The sequence below is a fragment of the Bombina bombina genome, chromosome 1, assembly GCF_027579735.1.
Source record: "Bombina bombina isolate aBomBom1 chromosome 1, aBomBom1.pri, whole genome shotgun sequence".
Lineage (NCBI taxonomy): Eukaryota > Metazoa > Chordata > Amphibia > Anura > Bombinatoridae > Bombina > Bombina bombina.
In genome coordinates, this window is record NC_069499.1 from 1,060,140,839 (window position 1) to 1,060,154,984 (window position 14,146).

The window sequence follows — 14,146 nt, forward strand, 5'->3', positions numbered from 1 at the left end:
TCTCCTTATGTGTGATAAACATTTAAAGGGACCTTAGAGTAAAAAAATAAACTTTCATAAATCAGAAAGAGCATTTAATTTTGAATATGTTTGTTAATTTACTTCCATTAGCAAGTTTACTTTGTTCCCTTGGTTTGTTGAAAAGCATATCTAGATATTCTCAGAAGCATGCACGTGTCTTAAAGCAAGTATGCAATGTGAGCGCATACTAGAGTTTGTGCCTTTTTATTTTGAATAAATGGCTTTGCACATAAAGAAACAGTCATGTTTTTGACTCATTAGAGATTTCATTGATTTTTTTCATTGACGTCCCTAATATATAGTTCATGTGTTTTGAAGAGAGTGTTAGGGCACCTGCTGAGCATATTAAGCTCTGACAAATGTCTTAAGTCTTTTGCCATATAATGTCTATGCAGAAATTGCTTCAATGGCAGTGCAGCTTTGCACTAAGAATCCTTTGTGTGGAACAGCTGAGATGAACTCTTCATTGTGTGCTCTTGGGAATGAAAGCATTTTTTTCTGGAAGTGACAAAATATTAACCCACTCAGCTGTCTCCCATTTACTGAAGCCCCATTGAGCCGTGATACTTAGCACAGGTCATATTTTCATTTAAACCATTTATTGCCAGCCAGGCATGTAACCGCACGAGAGGCGATCAAAGCTACTTGTAAAGCCTCTGTCATCCGGCGCTAACTGTAGCTGGATATGGCCTGAGAGCAGGGGCACCTAGATAAGGCCAAAGTTACTACTAAAGTCTGGTTGTTATATTTCCATTGGCTACAGATATCAATTTAATTCTCATGTCCCAGCCAACGCCCACATTTTGAGACCATTATGCTCGAAAAACCTTCATATTAATTCATTCCACTTTGACTTAAAGGGACATGAACATCAAAATTAAATGTTCATGTTTTAGATAGAGCATGCACTTTTAAGATACTTTTTAAATTTACTTCTGTTATCAAATTTATGGTTCAGTGCTCTGGACAGCACTTGTTTAATAGTGGGTGCATTTAGCCCAGTGCTTGACAAATCAAAATTAGGAGCCAGTAAGAATATTTAGGAGCCAGACATATTTTTAGGAGCCAGACAATTGGATTTGTATATAGATATATGGAGAATAACCAAAAAGGTTAGGTTAAAATTCTAGGAGCCAGTGGCTCCCAGGCTCCTGGGTTTGTCGAGCCCTGATTTAGCCACTAATCAGCAAGCACAATCCAGGTTGTGAACCAAAAGTGATCCGGCTTCTAAACATGCATTCTTGCTTTTCAAATACAGATAACAAGAGAATGAAGAAAATGTGATAATAGGAGTAAATTAGAAAGTTGATTAAAATTGCATGCTCTATCTGAATCATGAAAGAAAAAATGTGTCCCTTTAAAGTTAATGGACACTTTCTGTATTTAATGCACATTATGTACAATTATTCTTTAAAACAGGGGCACTTTCATTGATTACATTTTTAAGACACTTTATTTGAAAAATATTTATTATTTTGTGATGGTAAACATTACATTGTTTCTCCGCCCCGCATCTCATACTTCATTTAGCTGAGCGATGACGAATCTGGCTTCATCCAATCGAGTGCCCCACATGGAGTCCAGCTCATGGGGCATGCAACGATTGGATGAAGTCAGATTCGTCATTGTAAAGCTAAATGAAGCATGAGATGCGGGCGGAGGAACGGCGCTATGTTTACCATCACAAAATGGTAAATATTTTGCAACTTTAGCTTCTTAAAAAAATGCAATCAATGAAACTGCCCCTGTTTTGAAGAACAATTGTATAATAATAATAATAATAATAGTAAATAATAGAAGTAAGCTGGAAGGTTGTTTAAATATGTATTCTCTATCTAAATCACAAAAGAAAATCTTTGGATTTCATATCTGTTTAAGACTAAGCTAAGATTTGTGTCATAAGGGTCTGTGATTATTTTTGCATTGAGTCTGGGGGGAGGGGCCTTTTGAAGAACATTGCTGTGGACATTTTAATCTAGTTTAGTAACCAGTGAAATCCTGGATGGGTAATAATCCTGTTTTGTATGGACAGCAATTCACCTAGTCAGAGTATTGTGAGTTGTGAGAATTGTCAGGAGGAATTTTCATCGTTGACCAGACATTGGAGACCATTTTAGCATACATTAAGAGTTAATGTAATTGTTCCAAACTATAATCTGTAGAATTGAATGAGTCACAGAAGGCTGCTCTTTCCCGTTATGGGTTTGAATATATAATCATCTCTTTGTCAATATATTGAGTCAACCTCTTTGTGTTTATAACTGCAGAGTTTTTGTACATAGTACAGGTGCTCTTTCAGTTTTTTGTTTTTATATTCCCCTTTGATTTAAAAAAATCCTGAGAGACTAAATGTGATAGACAAATTTATTAGGCCATTTAACAAAGAAAGTTATATTTCACAGGCAGAGAGAGGAGTATGATAGGACTGTGATAAGGAGCTGGAGTTTACCTTCCTGGAAGGAAGATTTGGTTCATGGACTATCCTTGTCGTTTGGTTTGCTGACAGTGTATTTATGTTTACACGGGGGCATAATGCGCCTTCTTTATGTGAAAACGTATTTTAACTTTAAGCAATATTTTAATTCTAAGGAAAAACTTAGAATTAAAAACTTCCATGTTTTGTCTCCATGGATTAGTCAGTTTTATGGCTGTCTTCCGTCTCTCTTACTAAACGCACGCATCTTAAGTGGACCTTAAATGAAAGGGTTCAATCAATACTGAGTGTGTTTCAGAAAATTAGTTGGTTAAATATGTGAGATGTACATGGCAGTGATTTAACACTTTGACTGTCTGTGTGTGTTCTAGGTCACCATGAGTTCAGCAACATCTGCATGGTTTATTCTTGCTTGGGGGGGGCACACTTTCAGGGGTGAGGGTATGAGACGGTACAGTGTCTATCCTGTGTTTAGCTTCTGAAGAAGTGTTTGTGGTATCAATGTTAATATATAGTGTTATTCTTCATATAGGTAACACCGAATGTTAGGACAATACTTGGCCATACAGGGGGAAAACGGGTGCTGGGTTGAGGGGCCCCACAAATGTGTGTTGCCCAGGAACCCACAAATGCTAAGGGTGACCATGTACCAGTGATTTAAACCCCTTAATTGCCCATCATACCTACACACTCCCCAACATTCATACTCAGTACCATATGTGCACCCACAAATTGCTAGCTACTGGATTTTTTTATTTTTTTTTTGAGATGTGATGTAATGTGCCAACAGTTTTTATGTTCTTATCCTCTAAAATGTTAAAGGACTTTCATAGTTATAAATGACAAGAGTATTTTTATTTAAAGTCATCTTTAGTGTAAGAATTTGTATCATATAAAAACTTTTGTGGCTTTAACAGTTATATACCATGTTTTGTACATGAAAGCTCTTATCATTGCTACACTGTTGCAAAAGTCAGCCTGAGCATGGGAGGAATGTTGAATATGCTTAAAGGGATACTAAACATATTTCATGCACCTCCTTCTAATTATGGGTGTTGCTATTATGGTACTTAGATTTCACTGCAGGTGTTCTGTCAGAAGAGTGAATTCATCAGACTAGCGAACGGAAGTGACGTTCAGTCAGCTGTCTGATAACAAATCCATACCGCGCATGTGCTCCTCGTCGTAGTTGCATTCCAAAGCGACTACGTCTCAATCTAAAGTTTGCTCTTTTGTTAGAACACCGCGCCCACTAACAGCCGTTGGACACTTGTTACAGCGCACATGGGAAATACAAACACGATTACAAACACCTATATATATATATATATATATATATATATACACAGTATATATATATATATATATATATATACACACAGTATATAAATTAAACGTAGCTGCAGTTTGTGACCAGTTTAATTATTATATAATTATATGTCCAACAAGTGTATAAACACATAGTGATAGGAAAGCATAATTCACACAGCTTCGTTGTACTCTACTTAGAAACAAAATAATACACATACTATGGTTGTTACGAACACGTTTACAAAAGCCTTTATATATAATAATTAAACTGGTCACAAACTGCAGCTACGTTTAATATATATAAAGGTGTTTGTAATCGTGTTTGTATTTCCCACATGCGCTGTAACAAGTGTCCAACGACTGTTAGTGCGCGCAGCAGAGCAAACTTTAGGTTGTGATGTAGTTGCTTTTGAATGCGACTACGATGAGGAGGGCATGTGCAGTATGGATTTGTTATCAGACAGCTGACGGAACGTCACTTCCGTTCGCTAGTCTGATGAATTCGCTCTTCAGACAGAACACCGGCATTTGAAGGATAGTTGCTGCCATTTGCAAACAGGTCAGCACTGAAATGTAGTGAAATATTTAAACATGGCGTCACCCATGACTAGATGGATGCAGGGGATAACCTCAATACTATGATTTTAAAATGCTTATCCACAGTGTTATAGACTCCAGATAGTGTGGCACACCAAGTGATGATGTGCATAGATAGGCACAGGATCTAGATGCCGATTGGTAATACTTACATGTTTCTTGTCATTGGCTCAACAGATGTGTTCAGCTAGGTCCCAGTAGTGTATTGCTGCTCTGGAGCTGACTTTAACTATGTAGTTACCTCTTGTTGGAGGGTAAATATACAGTTATATTGCAAACAAAAATATACAGTTATATATGCAAACAAAAGTACAATAATAAAAAAGCACATTACTTTTATGTCCCTTTAACTGTTTCTGTTTATATAATGTGCATGTGAAGTTATTTTGCTTATGACTTAATTTCTTTAATTTCTTTTAGATCCTGTTTTCTAACATTGAAGATATCCTGAAAGTACACAAAGAATTTTTGGATGCATTGGAGTTAAATTTACAGCCAGAACCTCAATCCCAACATGAGCTTGGAAATGTTTTCTTAAAGTTTGTAAGTGCAGTGATTTTTCACATTATCTGGAGAAAGCAGTTTCCTGTCCGCTTATTTATCCAACAAGTGTTTGAAATGTGATCTGTTGCTAGTTTGACTTATCAAATGTGTGTAAAGTGCATGATGCTGTATTTCACTAGATTATAAAGAGGAACTTTGCTTGGTGGGAAAACTGAAAACACAATGAAGTTCACGTCACTGGTTAATCTGTTCAATGCTTAGAAAAAAAAAAAAATGTTATTTTTAGAATATTTGCATTCTTATATAAGCTTTCCATTTTTTACCCCCTACTTTGGCTCACCCATGTGTTCAGTTAGAAACCAGTAGTGCATAGCTGCTCCTTCAACAAATGATATCAATAAAATGAAATAGATTAGATAATAGAAGTAAATTAGAAAGTTGTTTAAAATTGTATTCTCTATCTGAATCATGAAATAATTTTTTGGGGTTTTATGTCCCTTTAAGGTAATCTGAAGAGATTTTACCCCATGCTTACTAAAGCACTTCCCACAAGTTGGATTGGCTTGATGGGCCCTTCTTATGTACCATACGGCCAAGCTGCTCCCATAAAAGCTCAATAGGGTTGAGATCTGGTCACTGTGCTGACCACTCCATTAAAGACAGAATACCAGCTGATTGCTTCTTCCCTAAACAGTTATTACATAGTTTGGAGATGTGCTTTGGGTCATTGTCATGTTGTAGGAGGAAATTGGCTCTAATCAAGCACCACCCACAGGGTATGGCATGTCTTGCAAAATTAAGTGATAGCCTTCCTTCTTCAAGGTCCCTTTTATTCTGTATAATTCTCCCACTTTACCACCACCAAAGCACCCTTAGACCATCACATTGCCTCCCCCATGCTTGACAGATAGCTTCAAGCACTCCTCCAGCATCTTTCATTTGGTCTGCATCTCACAAATGCTCTTCTTTGTGATCTGAACACCTCAAACTTAGATGTGTCTGTCCATAACACTCCCCCCGGAAAATAATGATGGTTGATAGGACTCCATAACATAGGGTATATAGTTCCTGCCCCTAGGAGGAGGCCAAGAACCCATACCAGTGCTATCAATTCCTCCCACTTCCCCTCTCTAATCAGTTCTGATCTTGGCCTCTCAGGGGGTGGTTGAGAATAGAGGTTGTTTTGTTATTTGCTTATGGATTTAACATTTTGGAGCTCAGATCAACGTGAGCCGCATAATCCCTTGGATTTATCATTCACAAGGAAGATAGGAGACAGACTTCATCAGCAGCTAAATGATACAGGGACATAGGAATACACTTTTATGAGCACAGTATTTCCCTATTGGATTTTAGCCATAGCTATTAAGTGTCGCAGGGACAACCTCCTCCTGTGGGATTCATGTACAACATAGCCGGGGGGGGACTCACCCTGTTCTACTCATGACACATACTTTATTGTATTTAGGAACATTGCAGGCAGGACTGAATGTGTTTTATACTCTCTGGCAGCTCTGGGAATTTTATTGAGCACCTTTTTGAAAATGGGTGCTTGGCCCTTTAAGAAACTTGCTAACTGCTCTGTGCAGTTAGCGGTTTAGTAGTACACACTCTGGATTAGCTGGGGGGGGTTATGTTTTGTTTTTAGCAATTATTATGCTCAATGCAAAACTCTTTTTAAAATTTGAAGCCTGTTTGAAGTTTTGGTAGCCCCCCTAAGGCTTTCTGGGCTTTTTCAAACACTCTGAGGATGCTTAAATAGAAGCCTGGGCCTGTAATTTATTCAGTTTGTGTATCTAATCCTTGATTCAGTCACAGGTGGGGTGTATGTACTCGTTATAGGAGCTGCTAGGAGGTTTGTTTAGCATATCAGTCTGCATTTTGGGGCTTATAGTGTACAAGCACTAAGTTGAAATAACGGTGTCAGAGAGGATATTGGGTTAATGTAGAAGGATTTTTACTTGCTTTTCATTATCTGTGTATATTTGGTGTCGTATAATCTGTTTTACACTGTATTATAGAAGAAACTGAATCTGTCCACACTGATGTCAGCAGCTGATTCCTCTACAATATTACTACTATAAAGAAGAATATGCACAGATACTGATCTAAAAATCCAGTATAAAAATATTTTAAAAACTTACTTAGAAGCTCCCAATTTAGCACTATTGATGAGGTTGCCTGGAACACCCAGTGAAAGGGGCTGGGTAAACAAAAAGAGCAGACACTCTCCCCCTTTCCTGCATATGAAAAGACAGATAAACAGGAGCCTGCAGACGCGTGTATACATCTGACACTGTGCGGCTTGGTTAGGAGTCTGAAAATCAGCACAATGTTCTTAAAAAATAAGCAAAACTATACATTTTTATATTAACATTGCCAGATGGGCTATTAAATGGATCATCTACAAAACATTTATGCAAAGAAAAATCTAGTGTACAATGTTCCTTTAAACATTTGTGTCCTCAAAAACCAAACAAAAAAACCCTTCAACCTATTATAAAAAAAAAACTAGTAATTTATCCTTTGAATATGTATCTGTAGCCTATCTTGTTTTGAACAAAAAACTAGGACAAATATACTACAAAACACAATGTAATTTCAAATGTGAAACAAAGGTTTTCCATGTATGCTTATAATAAATGTAGAAGTTAGTCAGTAGTTTAATGTACATAGTTATTGTGCCAAGAAGACCAGAGACATGGAAACAGATGATTAGTGACCTTATCTTTATAGAATCTGTCGAAACTGGGAGGAACAGTAACCTTATCAAGGTCATGTCAATAGGAAAAGCATTTGGTTGTATCTCTGAATACTAAGCAGGATTTTCAATGATCATTTGACCTCAACATTACATAATAGTGAGTTCTCAACATTGTGGCTCTTCTAATTTCACTTTTAATAATATTTGTTTGTTGACATGGTTGTATTAAATGTATATTACATTAGACTTTAGAAGAAAATCACTTTCCCATATGTTTCTTTGTGTCCTACCAACCTAACTCCTTGGCCTTCAAATGGTACCACCCACTGGACCTGGCCTCATCGTACCTCCTGCTTCTGTAAAGCATTTGGCCCAGCCCACAAACACCTTGTTATCTTCATTTTGTTGCTACTTTCTTGTTATGTGATTGAAGATTTCATGATCATAATTTGTTTTTCATTTCTATAATTCTGAGAGCCAAAAAGAGAAGAAGAGGCCAACATAGGATCTGACAGATGTGAGAATAAGCGGATAGCTGTCCTCACCTGCCGTTACTTTAATTCTCTCATTGTGAGTGGACTTGTGTATCTATTCCTGCCAGATGTTGATTCACATTTCCTGGGTAGATACAAATAGAGCAACTTGCCAAGTGTGTGGAATGTTGTTAGAATCAGGTGACTGTTCTTAAAGGGACATGAAACACAACATTTTTCTTTCATGATTCAGATAGAGAATACAACTTTCCAATTTACTTCAATTATTTAATTTCCTTCCTTCTCTTGTTATCATTTGCTGAAAGCTTTATCTAGGCAAGTTCATGAGCAGCAGAGAACCTAGGTTCTAGCTGTTGATTGGTGGGTGCATATATATATTGAATGTGATTGGCTCACCCATGTGTTCAGTTAGAAACTAGTAGTGCATTGCTTCTCCTTCAACAAATGATATCAAGAGAATGAAACAGATTGGATAATAGAAGTAAATTAGAAAGTTGTTTAAAATTGTATTCTCTATCTGAATCATGACAGAAAAAAATTGGATTTAATTTTAAAAACACACCATTCATTTGTTTTAAAATATAGTTTTGATCCTGATTATTTGAAAGTCATACACATTTCTCATGTATTATCTGTAAAAAAAAATGTTATAACAATAAATATAGATTATGCTCATTTAAATAAAAATTCCAGAAATGTAAAATTCAGTGTAAAGGTTAATTATTGAGTTATATGTTGGCTTTCTTCCTCAACCATAGACAACGGGAGGCTGGTCGCCTCTTTATCAGCAGGCCTCATTTTCATATTATGTGATGATATGTGCCTGCTGTTCAGTCAAAGCACCTGAACCACAAATAGTCTGACTTGAACAGAAGAGATATTTTAAAATCAATATTTCTGACTCATGGTTATTTGATCCAATTTGAATTACATAGAATGTATTTGGTAATACAGGCCATAAATCAGTGCATCTCAACTTATTCCTCTGATACTGAAAGCAATCTAAGGTTTGGTAGAGATGTACAGAGAGTAATCACTTATTTATTTATAGTCCCACCTATAATCAAGCAGAAATATCTTGATCCATATGTGGCCTTTAGTCTGAAAAAATATTTTCTAAACATTAGGTCTTAAGCTCTTAGCCCTCAAAATATTTGGATGGGAACTGAAAAAAGTACAGTAACGCAAAAACCTATTTCAAAACCTATTTTTGGTATGAACAGAAGACTGGAGTTTTGCTAGATTATCGTGTCCCGGCTTTGTGATCATTGTTTTCTGTTTTCTGACGTGGATGATGTCACAGCGCAACTATAATATAAAACTCCCAGTGTGACAAGGTCTAAGAAAATAACCAAGCCACTCTATTTTTTGCAAATGGAAAGTTAAATACAGTAGAATTGCATAAAAAGTCAATGCAATAACACCTACTCTGAATTTCGAAACAATAGATTTTCAAAGTGTCCTTCAATTTACCTGCCCCCTATATCATATGACACTCATCAGTGAATCACAGACTAAGTATATACAGACTGTGAACTCTTGCACATGCTCAGAAGGAGCTATTGCCTCAGAGTGTGCACATACAAGTCTGTAAAATCTGATAATAGGAGTAAATCAGAGTGCATGCTTTCTGAATTATGTCCTTTTAAATAGGTTGTCTGTTCCAGTACCTTGCACATTGGGAGGCATATTCAGTAGCATAGATCTTGGATTCCAGGGAAACATTTGCTTGCTCCATGTTTGGTTAAGACATTTAACAAGATTTTACAAAACTCACCCATAAAAGCCAATTTAGAATGCAGTTGGCGTTCCTAGAGGGGCAATTATGTCTCATTAAGTTTTCTTATTTGTTACCATTTATATTTGTTGCCAAGCAGGGAGTGAAGACTTTGCTTTGTATTCAGATTTAGTTTTTTAGTTTTTGGAGTTTTTACATTTGTTTAAAAATGCAAAACAAGTGGGGCTTTACTGAGTAAATGACTGAACAAATGCATTAGGCACAACACATGTAGTTGCTTTGTTCATGGGGTTAACACCTTTACTCTAAAGATGGAAAAGTAGTTTCTGCAGATGGCAATCTTTTCTGCAGGAAAGAAAGGGCTACTATTTTACACTATTCAACAGTGATCTAGAAATGTCAGTTGATTGATTCCTGTGTCAATCTAAAAGTATGCAAGCTTCACTTTTATTCTTAGACAATCCTAATTCTATTAAAAAAATATTTAAACAAATGTTCTTCTTTCTGTGCTGCTGCTGGCTTGTAGCAGTAACACAGGCTATTACTTTAAAGTTTTAGTAAAGGCAATTGCTAATAAACGGTGCAGTTAGATATACAATTCTCCTAGATCTTATTGCAATATTCAATATGTAAATGTTTAGTTTTAATGTTAAAGGAACATGAAGCCTAAAATGTTTCTTTCATGATTCAGATAGAGCATGTAAATTCTAATTTATTTGTATTATCAATTTTCTTAATTCTCTTGGTATATTTTGTTGAAAAGCAGGGACGCAATTCTTAAGATCCCACCCAACTCTGGATGAATGAAGGGTCACTTGTCTCTCTAGCCCAAACAGGAGGGGAGATTGAGGCTTCATTAGAGCCCTGTCATCCAATGGTTAAACCATATTCTAAATTCTGCTACAGTTTACCTGTAAGTGGGCTAAGATATGGGCTTCCAAATCCCTCTCCACCAGTTCCTCCTTCCTGTCTTACACTACATGCTATAGTAGTGCTACACCTTTGTGACATCACAATGGGTGCCAGTAGTGACATCACAGAGCCTGCAGGAAGAAGGTCTCCTTTCCCCATCTTTAGTGCATGGGTCCCTAGAATCCGGCTCAGAATGGATTTCCCCCTGGATGATAAACGTATGTTGGTCATCCACACTGCAGGAGAGATGTGCACGACAAGAATGCCTTGTGATGTGCATCTAAGACGTTACAGGAACATGAAACCCACATTTTTTTTTTTAATTTTTCAGAGAGATAAGAATAACATTTTGAAAAAAGTTTCTAATTTAGTTTTATCATCAAATTTGCTTTGTTCTCATGTTATTCTTTGAAAGATATCTGAATAGGTAGCGTGCACATTTCTGGAGGTCTACATGACAGGAAATAGTGCTGCCATCTAGTGCTCTTACTAATTTATAACTTTCCAATTTTCTTACATTTTCTAACCTGCTTTGTTTTCTTGGTATCCTTTGTTGAAAAGAATACCTAGGTACGCTGAGGAGCCACAATGCGCTAATGGGAGCTAGTTACTGATTGGTTACTGCGCTTATATACCTCTAATCATTGGCTTGTTGGATGTGTTCAACTAGCTCCCAGCCGTGCATTGATACTCCTTCTACAAAGGATAACAAGAGAATAAAGCTCATTTGTTAATTGAAGTAATTTGTAAAGTTGTTTAAAATTGTATGCTCCATCTCAATCTATTTTCTTTCTTAATTTTGGGTTTATTCTAGAAACTGCTGAAAGAGTGTCACAAACTCATATAATGAATGTGGCATTTCAGGCACCCTTAGACTAAATTAGCTATGTCTCAGTTTTATGTCATTAAAAACAATATATTTCCAATTACTGTAACTGAGCAGAGCATGCTTTTGCCTGTTTAAACAACAAGTTAGTTTATATATATTTTTTAAATCCCAAGTGGTTGAAAGTATTTAAAAATATAGTTGCTTAAACAACGCTGATTAAAATGTCATGTTAACACTGGTGTTTTGTTATACCCAGGTCATTCGTCCAGTTTTTCCATTTTAAATAAATGAATCTTAAAAAAACAATACTTATTCTGCAAGTATTACTATTGGGGTAGTGATGGGGTTTATGTTCAAGATATGTGTAAAGTTCTCTTTTTCTTTCTTCACGTTGTCATGGTGATGGCAGGGTTGTGTGGGAGAGAACGCTGCTGGTCTAATGACCTAGTCTCTCCATATTATTATTTTGCTGTTTTCCAGCATTAGTAAAAAGGGGAGGTTCTGTTCTTTCATTCCCTGAAAGACAAAGGTGTTTGAGAATCCATTTTGCTCTTCACCGGGAATATGTTCCTCACTTTGGACTTTTCATTACCTTGAAGTTAGCGCACGTTTAACAGACAACTTGTCCATGAAATGCATTTTCTAGATGTACAAGCAGCGGAACAAACATAACATTTTATCAGATAAGTATTAGTGTCACAGCTTTAACAGAATCCTCACAGGTTTAAAAAAAAATCCATTCTGATGGAAGCGCGACCTTGGTTAAAGATTACAATGTATAGATTTAAAGTAAACAATAATTAAAACTGTGGAATAAGGATTAATTGTATCCCCTTGCATTTAAACACTGCTCTTCTAAACACACTAACATGATCAATAAAAAAATGCATTTCAGATTGTTTATAAGTAATTTTGGAACACCAGAATATGTACTTTTTGCAAAACAAAAAATATAAATATTACCCAGCAGGCCATGTGTTATCTTCTAGTTTTTCATATTAAAGGTCCAGACAAAAAGCTGTTGTATCTTTATTACATAACCACCTAAAAACAAAGTAATGCGTTTCACAGTCTTTCTTTCTGGGTCTGTTTCATCAGGCTTAACAAGCCCAGCAGGTTTTTATGGCACCTGGAGGTGTATTCATTTTTGTGATTATCATTCCAATAATGTGTAATGCTGTGATTTTGAATTAAGATATACTATGCAATAAAGCATGCTTTTCCTATGTCTGCTTTCTACTGTTGTTTTATACATAGCAGATAAACATAAATCAGTAATTGCAAATTTATAGGATACCATGTATCTGCTGTTACTTAGATATACCTCAGTATCTGCTTTGTTTATGCTATATATATATATATATATATATATATATATATATAAACCCCTTGATCAGCTGTCACATGTACATTATATTTTGTTTAGTATTTTATGTTTGCAGAAAGGTGTTCTGCTCTGCTGATGAGCAAGGCAAGATCTAGACTCAGATTGAATATAGACTCAGTGACGTGGGTTTTAAGAGATATAGCTGGTTATTTGCAGCAATCTTGAAATGTTCTGGGGAGCAGCACTTCAAATTACTTTCACTAGATGCTGGAAATTTTACAGTGAACAAGTACAGATCTGTCTCTGCTTGCACTGTGATCTGTCAAGATATTTAACGCTTTATTATTAATTTAGCACACGCGGTCTCACATGATACAGGTGTTTGACAAGCAGGCATGGTGCTCATTACTAAATCTCCCATCTTATGATTGCTAAAAATAGAGAGAGTTAGTGTGGGAAAATGTAATGTCCATCCATCTATCTATCTATCTATCTATCTATCTATCTATCTATCTATCTATCTATCTATCTATCTATCATCTAATAATGTTACATACTACAATAAGAAGTTTGCATTTTCCTATATTACCATACACTGTGTGCACAATTATTAGGCAAGTGAGTATTTTGACCAAATCATCATTTGTATGCATATTGTCCAACTCCAAGCTGTATAAACTTGAATGCTTATTGGATTTTAACATATCAGGTGATGTGTATTTGTGTAATGAGGGAGGGTGTGGCCTTAGGAGATCAACATCCTATATCAAGGTGTGCATAGTTATTTGGCAGTTTCTTTCCCTCAGTCAAATGGGCCAAAAAAGAGATTAAACTGACTCTGAAAAGTAAAAAATTGTAAAAAGTCTTTCAGAAGGATGTAGCACTCTTGAAATTGCTAAGATATTGGGGCGTAATCACAGAACCATCAAACATTTTGTTGCAAATAGTCAACAGGGTTGCAAGAAATGTGTTGAGAAAAAAAAGACTCAAATTAACTGCCATATATTTGAGAAGAATTTGAGAAGAATCAAACGTGAAGCTACCAGGAACCCATTATCCTCCAGTGCTGTCATATTCCAGAACTGCAACCTACCTGGAGTGCCTAGAAGTATAAGGTGTTCAGTGCTAAGAGATTTGGCCAAGGTAAGGAAGGCTGAAACCCGACCACCACTGAACAAGACACATAAGTTGAAAAGTCAAGACTGGGCCAAGAAATATCTGAAGACAGATTTTTCAAAGGTTTAATGGACTGATGAGATGAGATTGACTCTTGGC

At 36.2% G+C, this 14,146-nt stretch overlaps 1 protein-coding gene across 1 annotated transcript in view; it reads left to right on the top strand.

The window, feature by feature from the left end:
• Positions 1 to 14,146, top strand: part of PREX1 (phosphatidylinositol-3,4,5-trisphosphate dependent Rac exchange factor 1) — a 631,853-nt gene that overhangs the window by 177,318 nt on the left and 440,389 nt on the right. Inside the window, exon 3 of the mRNA XM_053690087.1 lies at positions 4,784 to 4,906. Coding sequence (XP_053546062.1) covers positions 4,784 to 4,906 — 123 coding nt within the window. The remainder of the gene's footprint in view (positions 1 to 4,783; positions 4,907 to 14,146) is intronic.